Below are 15,388 nucleotides of genomic sequence, written 5' to 3'. Positions count from 1 at the left end.
GAGTTACTTGCTTCTCTTGTGCCACTATCTTCTCCCCCCCCCCCCAAAAAAACACACACACCTGGAAGTGGAGCAGTCATCAGTGACTCTGGCTAGGATGTGGTTTGAACTTCACAAACTGTTCCATGGATATATTTTTGCTTTTAAAAAAAAGTTAATACATCCTTTTTGAGAATCATTATGATTTTGACTTTCTTTAAAATGCAACAGGTTTTTATCTCATTGTTGCCAAGGAATGTTGATAATTTTTTAATGGCATGTTTACAAGGATAGATTTTACTTCTGGTGATCATGATGGTTGACCTGCACTAAGTCCAGTTTTCAGAACTCCCTGTGATCTAGTCATTTTCTCTTGTGCTGGTCTCCCATTTGTTTTTCTAGAAATCCTAGTGCTACCTATATACAGTTGAACCAATTGCAGCAGCAACAAATGCTATGCAAAATTCTAAATTATTGACTGTCCCACCAAAATGAAGTTGCATTGGAAAGTGCGTACATTGGTACAGATTTTCCTGCTTTGTGCAGTTTGTTTAAGTAGCAGAGTGAACAAAGCTGGCTTATACTAAATGAGACTCTTTGCTCTTCTGTCTCACCCAGTATTGTCCCTCTTGACTGGCAGCAGTTCTCCAAGGTCTTAGGCAGAGGTCTTTCCCATCACATTTTATCTGATTCTTTTAACTGGACATGCTGGAAATTGAACCTGGAACCTTCTGTATAGGAAGACGCACCCACAAACCCCAGTTCAGATTTCTGCATTCAAAGTCCAGAGGGCTAAATGTTTCGCCACTGAACCTAGACATAAAGAATATGGAAGCATCCTCCCATTGGCTCAAGAGTTGTTAAATTCCCACCATCCCCGACCCTTCGCTGTGGTTGCTGGGGCTGATGGTAGTCGAAAAACATGGGGGGGGGGCACAGTTTCTCCAACCTGGCCTTAACTCTGAGCAGGCACTAGGTTTCTTTTTGAAAAATTCCAGATGACTATGGAATTTTATGTCTGTAACCTCTAGCCCTTGTTTCTGTCATGAGTATTGCCCCATGATTCTTTCATGTGACTGCAGCCTCCGTTAACTTCTAACTTCGAAATGCAGTCTTGTGATATGAAGTAGATCTGTGATTGCATAATTAATGCTAAAAATGCAGTATGGCCTGTATTCTAAACCCAGTTTTGGTCATATCAAAGTCTTTTCCCAAGCAGTGTAAATCTGATGCTTTTAATTTAGGCCAGTGGTGGAGAACCTGTGGCTCTTTTCTCCCATCAGCCCCAGCCAGCTTTGCCAGTGGGCAGGAATGGTGGGAGTTGTAGTCCAGCCACATCTGAAGGGCACATCTGAAGGTTCCCCATCCCCAGTTTAGATTCACACAGAAAAAGAGTGGCTTATAAACATTCATAAAAACATTGATTTTAACCGCAGCAGTACAGTGGTGCCTCACAAGACGAAAAGAATCCGTTCCGTGATTCTCTTCGTCTAGCGGTTTTTTCGTCTTGCGAAGCAAGCCCATTGACGGATTAGCGGATTAGCGCTTTTAGCGGCTTTTAGCGGCTTTTAATGGCTTATCGGCTTAGCAGATAAGCAGATAAGTGGCTTAGCGGCTTAGAAAAAGGGGGGGGGAGAAAAAAAAACCCCGCAGGAACTCGCAAGACATTTTCGTCTTGCGAAGCAAGCCCATAGGAAATTCGTTTTGCGAAGCGCCTCCAAAACGGAAAACCCTTTCGTCTAGCGGGTTTTTCGTCTTGAGAGGCATTCGTCTTGCAGGGCACCACTGTACATTTAAGAAACCAAATTGCTGTTTGGACTGTGTTGTATCCCCCCATTTTCCTATTTTTACACTTTCATGCTTGCATCTTTTAGGTAAGGCAAAAGATAAGGAACTTTTGCAGACGTCTTCTTCCCGTCACAATAGTATAACTACAGAAGACAATTCCTAAATTTCCAGAACACTATTTAGTGTTCTTAGCTTTTGTTGAACTTTGGGGCTTGTGGCAGATTCCATACAGTCAACATAGAGAATATGTAGATGCCTATACAGTTCAATGTATAGGCATCCACATATGGAGAATTCCTATAGGCTGAATATAATCTTGTTCGCCTTCTCTCACCTGGCACAGTGCATAAGCAGTACAACAGACTGCTGGAAGAAATGGGAGGTCAACTCACACCTTCCAATTCCTCATCCAACTTTTCCTCTCCATTTGGTGCAATTTGGTCATGGTGGGAAGGAGGAAATCTATTGATTTCATGGGAATCCTTGTGTGAGAGGTCTGTGGCACTATGACTTGCATTTTTACACCTTTTGTCACTCTGTGCCACATCACTGTTGACAGCAGAAGATGGAGAAACATTGACTGTTTTTTTTTACACCCCCAGAACATCTATCATCTACTGACCATGCAGTCTCTCAGTACATGGATTACAGTACTATCTTTGTAGTTTCTAGAATAATAGAATAATTCAGTTGTAATTTACATGAACTGGGGTGCTGTTTGAGTGATGTTTCTCCCTCCATATTTGTGGGCTGCAATTAGTTTTTTTAAAAAAAGAGTATCATTTTGTGTTATTTTTCTCGGGTATGTATTATTCAGATGCTGGTGTCAATTTAAATACTGTATTTATTTTAATGCAATGCGCACCTTTTGGGGCCAAATTACATCCCCAAAATTAGGGTGCACATTAGATTTGATGGCGCCAGCAAATACCCTTTTTATTTCAAGGTTTTGAAAATTGAGGTGCGCATTAGATTTGATGGCACATTAGATTCTCATAAATATGGTATGTTGTAAGGTAACTTGAGGGTAATTTTAAATGGAAAAAATAGGATATAGATGCTTTCAATAAATAATAAAATTTATGTATTTTTATTTCTGCAGACGTGCATCCCTCTGGTGCTACAATCTTGGCAGATGATCTTTTTCTGTTGTTATTTTATTATTACCATTATTTTGCTGCATAGCAATTTGAAGCCTCTGGCAGTAATTGCATTGGAGAATGGAGGTTTCACCACTTTAAGGAGGATTGCAACCTGGTGTAATTAACACCTCCTGTTCGGTATACTTTCAGGGTTGTATCTGAGACAAAAGCAGTCATATTTACAAGACCTCGGAAGTACATCCTTTCTTCGGGTTCTGAGCCCCCTGAGCTTGGCTACGTTGACATTCGGACCTTGGCAGAGAGCGTCTGTCGCTATGACCTTAATTTCATGGACGTAGCATGGTTGGAACTGGCTAATGAAGAATTCAAAGAGATGGGTGAGTGCAACATCCAGTTACAGCCAGCTTTTGGCTGAGCTGTGAGACAAGTGACAGGGAGCAGTCTGGGGTGGTTGTTGTGCAGCTGCCAATTCATATGGTGCACTTGTAGCTTCCAGAAAGAAAAAGAGAAGGATATGATTGCTCAGAAGCAAGTTGTATATCCCTGCATGTGGAGGAGAGAGGGGTGTGGAGAACTGAGGGGAAAGAAAAACAGCACAAATGTCAACACTATTTTTGTTGGGTGGCAAGGCAACAGTCATCTCAAAGCTCTAGTTCCTAGATTAATGTGAAGGAAGTGGAAAAAGGAAATGTGTCAGGAAACTCAATTCCATCTTATCTTTAAATGTATTAATAGAAAAGTGAATGATATTTTTAAAACAGTCTAGAGTTGTTTGGGGACTTCAGAAGTTTCCAAACCCTTCAGGTTTCCCTAGAACTGATGGAAAAAATTGAACTGCTATAGTGACATTCACCTCTTGGCCCTGCTAACTAACGGCAGCATTGTCTTGGACTTCTGACAATTGTATCATGCATTTATTTTATTTTATGTTATTGTTACATTTTATTCTGTAGCAGCAATTAATTGTTGAAACCAAATAGTCTTTCAAAAAGCACCTGGAATTTATTCAGCAATTAAGAAGGCTTAAGAGTCAACTGTGAAATGGCTGAAGTGAAGAGCAGTATGTTCCCTTACAAAATGAATATTTTACCCCTTATGAAGGTGTGCAGTTCTGCAGAGCACCTTATAAAAACGTAGTAATAGTTGGCAAAATAGCCCTAGGAGCAGCTGGCTCTTTAAAAAGCTGAATACCTTGAAATAAAACATTTGTATGAGATTTTCAACCATCCACTGCAAAATCAATATGCTACGCTTAGGTTTAAAGTTTTGTTTTGTCCAGTATGTGTGTCTGGATTACTGGCAGTAAACAAGAACCGTACTGTATTGATGCACAGTTTTTCTGGGCTTTTGTTATTGTTATCTAATGGAGGCCTTTCAGCAGATTATTTTGAAGGTACGTGAAATTGTAAATAACCCACTTGATCAGTTGTTCAATGTTAATAGAGTGATCTGGTTACTTGTAGATTGATAAAGGAAGCTGTGTCCCTCAATGTCTCTATTATATTAAAAGCAAACGTCATTGGATTGATTTCCCAGGGATGCCTGAACTGGATGAATACACTATGGAGAGAGTCATGGAAGAATTTGAACAGCGATGCTATGACAACATGAATCATGCTATCGAGACCGAGGAAGGGCTTGGAATTGAGTATGATGAGGATGTTGTCTGTGACGTTTGCCAGTCTCCAGATGGTGAAGATGGCAATGAGATGGTGTTCTGTGACAAATGCAATATTTGCGTTCATCAGGTACAGCAGCCAGATGCAATAATAATTGGAATTGAGAGTAGTTTGTTTAGATTTCACCGTGATAAGGAGGTGATGAGGATTTCATAAGCCTTGGGTGCTTTTTTAGGATGTATGGGAATAGTAGGTGGAAGCATATATTGAGGCAAAGGTACAGGGATGCGTAGAGAGGTGATGTCATAAGATCACAGAAAATTCAGATAGGATGGTTAAGTTGCCCCATTTAGTGGGTTTCTGAATTTTTAAATCATTAGCTTTGGTTTCTTGCATGTCTAAGTGATGTTTTGCTTCTTTGCATACATCTGAACCCTAGATATCTCATGTTTCTTTGTGTGCCTTCTCCATGAGAGGTCTGAAGAATGGGTCTTTTCTGTGGTTGTTTCCCATTTGTGGGATGTGCACCCCAGGGAGGCTCGCCTGGCACCTTCATTACATATCTTTAGGTGCCTGGTGAAAACCTTTCTCTGTAACCAAGCCTTTGGCTGATTAACATTCTATGGGCCTTTAAATGTCTTTGTGGTGGTGGTGGGGTTCTTGGGGTTTTTTTTTGTTCTATTGTGTATTTTTGGTTTTCATTATATATTTTTATGCTGGGAACCACCCAGTGTTGTTGGTTGTTGTTGTTGTTGTTGTTGTTGTTGTTGTTGTTGTTCTTCTTCTTCTTCTTCTTCTTCTTCTTCTTCTTCTTCTTCTTCTTCTTCTTCTTCTTCTTCATCCAGAAAAACAGGATGCATCCAGTAGTGTAAATAGAAAAGAGAAATGAATCTTAAAGATGCTGTAAAAAATGTGTGTTTGTTGTTAAATTAGCCTGACATGCTTCAGCTCCAGTGCTTTCTTCAAGGGCTTATCTGTTGCTAAACCACACATAAAAAGCCTTTAAAAGGCTTTTAAAATACAATATGTCATTGAAACCTCATTTTCAAGTCAAATTAACAGAAAGAAAACCTATTTTAACTAGAACCAGCCATATCTTGTAGCCCATACAAACATCCTTTCCTAACTGCTCAAAAACATCCTTGGAGTGAATCAAGTGGTTGGTAATTTGTGGATGATTTCTGCTTTCTTTCATTTCTCACAAACCTGGGTTTGCTTGCAAGTATTTAGTTCTGTGGTTTGAGGAGGGCTTCTTAAGAGCTTTTGCCCTTCAATGTCTTTGAAACTGATGGTTTTTGACCTCTTAATTTGGCTTGAAAACGAGGTTTCTACAATTATGCATAACTGTATTTTAAATGCTCTTACAAGGCTTTTTATTTGTGGTTTAGGAAGTGTTCTACTTTATACAGATAAGCTCCTGAGCCAAAACACATTAGGCTCATTTAACAATAAGCATATGTATTTTCTAGCATCTCTCATGTTTCTGACATTACCTATCCATTTGGTTCCCGCATATTCCTGGTTTTGGAAAATCTGCCACTTTGTGTGCTGCTCTTCTTCTTTTTTTTGGTGGGCATAGCCAAAGTAACATAAGGGCCCAATCCAGTGCTAGTCATGTACCAACAGCTAGCAGCTCCCAATAGTAATGTTGCACCATCCAAATACATATATGGAAAAGCTTCTGTAGGCAGCTCTCTTCTTGAGATGATCAATAAATAAAATATATCACGCAAGTAGGCAGACATTCTGTTTGCATAGTGCATCAATTTCCTGGGGGGAAAATGTAGAGCTGTCATCCTCATTTTATTCATTTTTCAATTTAATCTATTCAAAAATGTCCCAGACCCACAGACAGATCATTGGATTTGCTTTTGTTTGCTGTCATAGTCTACTTTTTGATAAAAATCACCATCTTTTTGTCTGGTATATATAGCCATGCCAATAACAAGCATGTTCAGTATATGTGGAATGTGGGGCACTTTCATTTATAATGAACATGGTTGGAAGTGAACAAGGCATCCCACCCAACACAGCAGAAATGACAAATACTTTTTGGTGCAGAAGGTAATTTATACGGAAGTTTTTGAATGCATCAGATTTTGTGGTTGGCTATTTCCTGTTGAGGGAAAAGTCTGCCGTGTGTTGTCCCCCCCCCCCCCCAATTTTTTAACTATGCCCTTTCATGCATGATACCTGATAAGCAAGAGAAGGGTAATTTTGTCTCTTGGGTCCTGCAATGGATGAAAACATATACATGTGTTTTCATATCCAATAGGACAGACTGCCTTTTGAGCATGGTTTATCTTGCAAAATTACTTTAGAGTTTATTTTAATTATTTTTCATATTTCCCTTTTAATAAGTTTGCAGATGTTCTTATTGCATTTTGAGTTCAGTGAACTATGCAAAGTTAGAAACAGGGCCAAGAAAAATGCCTCTGAAGGGGTCCTATGTTTGTGACAAGAAGAAATGTTGGTGACACAGCTGTGGTCAACCTTTCCTTGGAGCAAAGGTTGAGCCAGTGCCCAAAGCAGTAGCACTTGTGCTCTTGGAAGACCTCCCCTATTTTTTTTTCACCTTCTCATCTTTCAGATGGACATAGAAGTTAATGCTCTTATTTATATGTCATGCTCTTATTTTAGTCTCAAAGTCCTGGCTTAACTCCAATTGAGATAATTATTAACTCAGGCAGGAATCAGCCTTCCCTTTGCTGTCACAGCTGGTTATGATAGTCCTCTTTATTTCCTGTTCCAGTTTCCTTACTATTGCAGTGTAAGACCTCTCATGTCTAGGGCAACTTAAGAGGCAGGTGCAAATATGAACTTGGTGTCCTAAGTACTAGTACTACTACTACTACTACTACTACTAATAATAATAATAATAATAATATGGTCCTGCATGTTTGGGGATTTGAAACTAACTTCACATGCAGCCTGGTCGCAAATCACGGTAGCTTGTACTGGTGTGCTTTCTACATGATCCAGTTGATATGTTGGGGAAGCCAGTTCCTGAGATACCACAGTCATGTGGAGTCCTGACAAATTGGAAGCTGCTTTAGTGACAAATCATACAGGAGAAGTTAGAATTAATCCTTTATAGCAGGGTTGGGGTACCTCTGTTCCTCAGGCCAAATTTGGTACAGGTACAGGTCTCAGTGTGGCTCACAAAACTGTTTTCCTCCTCATATGTAATTTCAGGTGTGGGACAGGTACAGATGCAGCTGGGTTGGCTGCGCAACTAATCCCTGTAGAAAGCAGCTTTCCTAACCCTGTGCTTGGTGCTCTTCCAAACAGGGCTGTCAAAGCTGCTTGCACTGTGGTTCACACATTTGCTGTGAGGCTGAATGAGGAGAGTATTATAACAAATGTTATGTCCACCAAATGTGCTAGAGAAATATTAGCAACAAGACCATACAATGAAGTGTCCTTTTTATTATTTGTTATCATTTTAATAATTGCTGCATTTTTCTGGGAGAGCGCTAGAGTCCTGTCTAGTCAAGTTGCATGGGATCATTTCCAATCTGTTACCACTGAGGATGTGGACAGGCTGTTACCACTGAGGATGTGGACAGGCTGCTTGGATGAGTGAAACCCGACCACCTGTCTCTTTTATCCTTGCCCATTCTGCTCATAAAAAGCTAGCCAAGAAGGGTTGGGTGATGGGCTCTGTGGGTGGTGAATCCTTCCCTCTGTGAGGGAGCATTCCCAGACTCAGAGTCATTTTGGACTCAAAACTGTCCATGGAGGCACAGGTCAATTCTGCATCCAGGGAAGCTGTCTACCAGCTCCACCTGGTACACCAGCTGAGACCCTACCGGCCTGTGCACTGTCTCACCAGATTGGTACATGCTCTGGTTATCTCCTACTTGGACTACTGCAATGCACTCTACATGGGGATTTCCGAGCACAATGCAAAGTGTTGGTGTTGACCTTTAAAGGCCTAAACGGCCTTGGCCCAGTATACCTGAAGGAGCGTCTCCACCCCCATTGTTCAGCCCGGACACTGAGGTCCAGCTCTGAGGGCCTTCTGGTGGTTCCTTCACTGCGAGAAGTGAAGCTACAGGGATCCAGCCTTCTTGGTAGTGGCATCTGCCCTGTGGAACACTCTTCACCAGATTTTAAGGAAATAAACAACTATCTGACTTTTAGAAGACATATGAAGGCAGCCCTGTTTAGGGAAGTTTTTAATGTTTGATGTTTTATTGTGTTTTTACTATTCTGCTTGGAGCTGCTCGGAGTGGCTGGGGAAACCCAGCCAGATGAGCGGGGTATAAATAATAAACTTATTCTTATTCTTCTTACTTCGTTCTTCATTTTACTTCTTTTCATTGTGGCAGGCATGCTATGGCATCCTAAAAGTTCCAGAAGGCAGCTGGCTGTGCCGAACCTGTGCTCTTGGTGTTCAGCCCAAGTGTTTGTTGTGCCCCAAGAAAGGCGGAGCCATGAAGCCAACTCGTAGTGGGACTAAGTGGGTCCATGTTAGCTGTGCCCTCTGGATTCCTGAGGTGGGTGTTTCAGGCAACTGATTCCTCTGCACATGCTCAGAATGGAGAATACAGAGTATTGTATGTTTTATTGTGAGAGCAGACAGCCTTGGTGGTGGTGTCAACAAGGAGTGTCAGGTACTGAAGCCATTTGGAGAGACTGTTGCCCCAGCTTCATCTGAAAGGGGAATTGCAGGAAGACAAGGTGCAATAGCACCCATCATCACGGACCCTGGAGTAGTGCCACCTGTCAGTGGTGACCAAGAGGTTTTGCAAGAATGTGAGGATACAAACAACACAGCTAGCTATGGAGATCTGAGTTCAAATTCCTGTTTGTCGGTGACCACAGACCAGTCACTTACTGCCTATCCTACTACCTCAGAATGTTGTTATGAAGACAACTTAGGGTGGTGGTGGTGAGGGAATTGTGCATGCTGCTCTGAGGTCCTTAGAAGGGTGTGATAAAAATTTAATAATTTTCTATCCTTAAAAATAGCTTTAATAAATGGTTGGGCACTTAAATAGTTAGCTTACCTTTTTGTCCGTAGCAAGATCACTCCAGGATAGTCATGCTTCCTGTTCTTTGTTCACTGCTTGATTCCCAGCCACCCCCTTCTTTATTTATCTTAGGTGAGCATTGGCAGCCCAGAAAAGATGGAGCCCATCACAAAGGTCTCCCATATTCCCAGCAGCAGATGGGCCCTGGTGTGCAGTCTTTGTAACGAGAAGGTTGGGGCATCCATACAGGTAAATCACTCCGACTGGGTATTATGAACATGTATCTGCTACAGAAATCTCGCTACTGTAGTGAGGTTTTCATTTTTAACTTCCATGAAGTACATTAGAGTGCAGATGTTGTTGTTTAGTCGTATGAAACATCAATTTAGGATTTTAATTTGGGGTCTGCTTTGGACTGAAGATATTTAGGCCTTGTTGTCATATTACTCAATGTCTGCTAAAAGCAAGGACCCTTAGTTGAAATCTGAAGTAATGAACTTGTTGTCAGGCCCCCAACTCTTTATCAGCCCTAGTCAGCATAGCCATTGGTCAGGGATGATTGGAGTTGTAGTCCAGCAATGTCTAGAGGGCCTCTGTTCCCTACCACTCCCACTTTAGTTGGTTCACTACACAGATATGCAACATCCTCATCTTTTGTTTCTCCTCATGGTTTCCTAAGATCCATAGCAGTCTCTGAAAACTATTTTGGTATAGATATGATAAAAAAAGTTTCATTTCCTACTTCCTGCCCTTTTGTGCCACTTCCGAGTTCGCTGCGATGTGTGCGATCTCGTGTGGCTTGAATTCACGTAAATGGGAAATTGCCTGTACCAAGGACTTTTTTCCAGCCAGAACTCACCAGAACTGAGTTCTGGCACCTCTGCAGCGTTGTGGCACGGCGTTTCGGGCTGTGCACCAGAGATTGCAGCCTGCGTGGTGCTATGTGTTGAGTGACGAAGGCTGCGAGCAGTGCGGCGATTGGTGCAGGTGGATGGGCATGCGGATGAAGAGATTTTTTTTAGGGCCAGTGTCATTTCTAGCCTTGCCTATATCAAAATGCTGGTGCACACTTCCCATCCATTCACCACCAATATCTTCTTCCAGTTTCTTTGGTGGTAGTTTTATTGTTCCTCACACAGTTCTCCTGTGGTGTCGAAGATCAGCATGAGTTGACTCTATGGAATTCATTATCACAAGATGCAGTAATGACCACCAACTTGGATGGCTTTAAAAGTGATTTAGACAGATCAGGCTATCAAAGACAAGTAGCCACAACAGCTGTATGCTACCTGTAGTATCTGAGGCAGTGTGCCTCTGAATATCAATTGATGGGGAGCACAGGTGTAGAGGGTGTCATTGTACTTGTCTTGCTTGCAGGCTTCTTATAGGCATCTGGTTGGTCACTGCTTAGGTTGGTGGTGCTATGCAACAGGGATGTTGTTATGTTCTGACCTCACACTGTTCTGCTATTTATTATGGTGTACAGACTCCCCCCACCAAAGTAATTGGTGAATATGGTTGTCTCCAAACAATTACACATTTTGTGTTGTTTATTTTTTATATGTAAATTTTTTAGTAATTTTTTTGTGAAGTTTCTTTTTTAAAAGCACTAAACCCACCATTTTGTAAAGAGGAAACCTGCATGTACACAAATAAAGAGAGACCAGTACTAGGACAAGAAGTATCTCACCTAAACAAATACTTCAATTAATGTGAAATTGGCATACAGTGGTGCCCCGCAAGACGAATGCCTCGCCAGACGGAAAACTCACTAGACGAAAGAATTTTCCGTTTTGGAGGTGCTTCGCAAAACAAATTTCCTATGGGCTTGCTTCGCAAGACGAAAATGTCTTGCGAGTTCCTGCGGTTTTTTCCCCCTCCCCCCCTTTTTCTAAGCCGCTTATCCGCTAAGCCCCTAAAAGCCGCTAAACCGCTAACAGCGCTAATCCGCTGAGCCGTCAATGGGCTTGCTTTGCAAGATGAAAAAACCGCTAGACGAAGAGACTCGCGGAACGGATTCTTTTCGTCTTGCGAGGCACCACTGTAGAAGGATTTTCTATGGCTGGTGATACTGTAGTTTTGCCAGTGAAAAATAGGCATTGGTGACTGGTGTATATTGGTGTGATAATCGAGCTCTGTCAATATAAAACTCTCTTCAGCTTGTTCTAATTAGCCCTCTCAGATTCCTAGATAAAGAATGATTACTTTTTCTCTCTCTCACTGTGATAGATTTATAGCACACACACGAGAAGACAATTCATGTTAGCTCACTGTTCAGTTAGTCGTTCTTTCATGTTTGTGCGTAAAATATTTATTAACGTAGAGCACTCGCTTTGCAGCGCTTGGATTTTAGAATGCTAATAAATATTTTATGCATAAACATGAAAGAACTGCTACCTGAATAGGGAGCTAACCTGACTGTATCCTGTATGTGTGGGTGGATGTTTTAAATACAAAAGAAGTCATTGTTTAATATGGAGAAAGATGCAAGCATATAGCAAGCAATGTCCTCCCTCTGTAGAAGGGAACTTGGGGGAATTCTTTTCATTGACTTGCCCATGCAGGGCTTTCGAGGAAACTGAACTTGGCTGTAGGGCAAGGGCATGAGTTAGGGGATTGCTCTGTGTGTAGATCATTCAGTTGCACTGGCCCCTCCCTGGCTTCACTCTCTTCTCTGAATCATTGATACGCCAGAGATTCAGTAGTGCAGCCAGACAGCCTTTCAAGCACTTTGCCAGAGGCTTTGTTTACTGTTCCCTTTCCAAACGAAGTGTAAAACAAAAGCACGGAATATGAATCATAGAAATCTAATTGGTGCCCAGTGCTTTAATAAATAAATACTAAAAGTCCTTTGCAGACCTTCATCTGTTTGCTAGAATCTTTGCCCTGAATATAGATACTAGTGGGTGTGTCCTGTTCTTCCTTATGAAGGTCCTGTAGAGTTGATAATGCAAACATCAAAAAAGGGCATTGCTGTTGCTTTGGGGAACATGCTGTTTACAAAAACACCCTCCCATGTGCTTGAGGGAAGGATCTTGGTTGTGGTTTTCTGGTATTACTTTTGCACATTGGGTTACTTTCCAGTATTACCCATTGCTATCACAAGGAAAGCATTGATGCATGAATGACATGGGTGGTATTTTGGTTTCCCCCCACAAGTGAATGTGTTTGGGCATGCTCTGATAAGGTGGTGCTTGATCAGATTGTTGGAATGACTCCTCCCACAACCTTGAAATACACTGATGGGCTTTCATTCTGATTTTTATTCTCTTAAGAACCAAGAGTGCTTGTGGTGAAACCACCCCATCTGTCCTGAAGTGTAGGATCACGCTAGTGCACTTCATGCAGGTTGTTCATACATACCCTGCCACCACTTCTTTCTTCAAAACCACCAAGGTTTGGGGTGAGAAATAAACACACAGCTTTTTTTTATCTGAGAGGAGAACAGAGTTAGGAAATTCCCTTCTGCCTAAAGGCAGCTGGAATCCAGTGTGTGGTTCCTGCTACCTCCATGCTAAGCAAGTAGCATGGAAAATGGACTGGTGCACAGATATATGACACCTGTTAGCTAAGTGATCCTAGGATTCAAACTGAATGTTCAACCCCAGGATTAAAATTAAAATATTTATGGAAAATACAAGATAGTGGGCAAAATAGGGAGTTTAGTGAAAGAGTGAAAATAAAAGCTTGTTCTAAATAATGCTATACTTAGGCAGTCTTACATTATATTCAACCTAGTATAGGCCTGAATGCAGGAGTAATTTGCTTCCTTTTATTGACTATGTCTGGGTAAGAAGGGTGGGTGAGTTCATTGATGGATCTAGGGAATTTTGCCATTACGAATTAGTGGGTGGTGGGTGACAAACTTATACCAGCAAGAGGTGCCTCAGAGAGGTTCTGGGTGCAGGCCTGCATCACAGTCACACAGAGCAATATCACCACTGAAATGATGATTGAATATCTGTAGTTATATGGCTGCAGATTTAATTTGGGAGATCCTTTACAAGAATGTGCAGAATATCACAGTGTCTCAGAGAAGGGAAATGTAGGACTGCAATCTAATATATTCAATGCTCTTAATGTAAGTCTCCATCGCAGATTAACATTTTGCTTCTTGATTAATTTGCTTCTGATGGCAAGTGAGATGTGAGCTCTGGGACTCTTTAACAACCTTCCATGGCACAGATCATTCAGTTGTGCTAGCTCCATCCTTCTTGTGCCACATGTGATATAAAAGAAACTTAAAGATGACTTCCCATTCTGGTCAATGCATAGCTGGTAGATAGTTCAAAACTCTAAGAAGTTTCATGCTTAAGAGAAATGTGTCCTCTTACTTTAGGAAACTGAAGTTATGGCTTCATGATATATAAATGTTGTTACAATTAATTGTTTCCAGTTGAGTGACCACTTAAAACCCAAGTAGTTACATGATTACAAATCCTTTTAGCCATTGTCAACCCTAGCAATAGTCACGTTGACAGCTTCCTTTGGGATAGAGGTGGCAGTGTGTCTTTTTTATGTGTACATTTGAACAGAAGAATTGAAATTGCTGCATAGCTGCACAGCAGTAAGGATTTACTTATTTTGACACTTTATATACCACTTGATTACAATTGAATCTAAGCAGTGTATAGGAGACTTTATGCAAGGAAACTAAAAATGAATTAAAACTAAAATTGGAATTCAATTAAAAAGCACAATAAGTTTTGGGAGGCAGGCTTGTCTGATCTTAGCTGGACAGGAATTCTGTAAAACTGGGTCCACAATAATGAATGCACAAACTCTGGTGGTTATAAGCTGTGCATGGGAGACAAGTGACTCCCCCAAAGACCAACAGAAACGTAAGAGATAAGGCAGTCTTTGAGATAACCTGGACACAAGTTGTTAAGGGCCTTGTAAATTAATACAAGAACTTTGAACATATGGAAGCATATGGGCAACTAGTGCAACTGAATGCTAAATGTGGATTTACACAACCATATTTGTGTAGATGAAGAAATTGCAGCATATATTTGCTTTAACATCTTTGCTTAAGGAAAGAGGTAGTTGGCCCAATGCTTTCTCTTATGGAATGTTTCCAATAATTTCAGAAGGTGGCAGGAGGCTGTGCACATGGAATATCATCCCCCAATCCTCTCCAAATTAAGCAGACTTCTTTCCCTGCTGTGAAATCTTTCTCATACTCTTTAACCTAGAGATGTGAAATGACAGCAGCATAGAGCCCAAATTAAAATTCAGCTTTACTGCATGGAGAAATTGTTCAGTGCACCCTTAGGTCACTGTCTGCCTGTTTGTCAGTGAAGGTTTATTGGGGAAGGCCAGAGGGCAATGTACATCTCACCGCCTTTCATATTGTGCCTCAGTGTTGACTTTATTCAAGCAGATTTATCTGAAGCTTCTACAATTTGAACCCTGCTGTGCACTTTTAAATGACATCTGGCTGCTGAGTCAACCTGAGTGGGAAAACACTGAGGAGGAAGATAATTGGCTCCTTTTCACAAAAGGACTGTATAAATATCCTTCTGCCGCACACATATTTCTCACGTGAGATACGTTTGGGTTAAGTCTGGCATTTTCCTGTCATCATAAATGTCAGTGACACTCATTTATTCCATCCTCATTGGAGTTGGAGGAGAGCCCTGAAGGGGGAGAAGAGAGGTAGCATGTAAAGGGATTTCTCTCTCTCTGTTAATGCTTATTGAAGCACATCCTGAAACATAAGCTATTTGCTTCGTAGAGCTTTGCTACAAGCTGCTTGTTTGAGACCCACAGAAAGAAGTTTTGAAGCACTTATTTTATTTGTTATTCTGCTCCGCCTTTAGAAATCTCAGAGCAGTTTATGTGGGGCTTGTAGTAGTCCTCCGTTCAGGTACTTATTGGGTCCACACCTGCTGAGCTTCAATAATGCTGCAGTATTAAG

General features: G+C 41.3%; 1 protein-coding gene across 10 annotated transcripts in view; it reads left to right on the top strand.

Annotated features, from left to right (window-relative positions):
- Positions 1–15,388, top strand: part of JADE1 (jade family PHD finger 1) — a 162,746-nt gene that overhangs the window by 134,788 nt on the left and 12,570 nt on the right. For all 10 annotated transcript variants that reach the window (XM_081876102.1, XM_081876103.1, XM_081876104.1 and 7 more), the window contains 4 exons: positions 3,060–3,247; positions 4,407–4,618; positions 8,824–8,991; positions 9,601–9,717. In XM_081876102.1, coding sequence (XP_081732228.1) covers positions 3,060–3,247; positions 4,407–4,618; positions 8,824–8,991; positions 9,601–9,717 — 685 coding nt within the window. The remainder of the gene's footprint in view (positions 1–3,059; positions 3,248–4,406; positions 4,619–8,823; positions 8,992–9,600; positions 9,718–15,388) is intronic.

This window comes from Podarcis erhardii (assembly GCF_964252035.2).
Source record: "Podarcis erhardii genome assembly, chromosome: 9".
Lineage (NCBI taxonomy): Eukaryota > Metazoa > Chordata > Lepidosauria > Squamata > Lacertidae > Podarcis > Podarcis erhardii.
The sequence above is the reverse complement of the archived record's forward strand: the minus strand, read 5'-3'. Positions and strand labels throughout refer to the sequence as shown.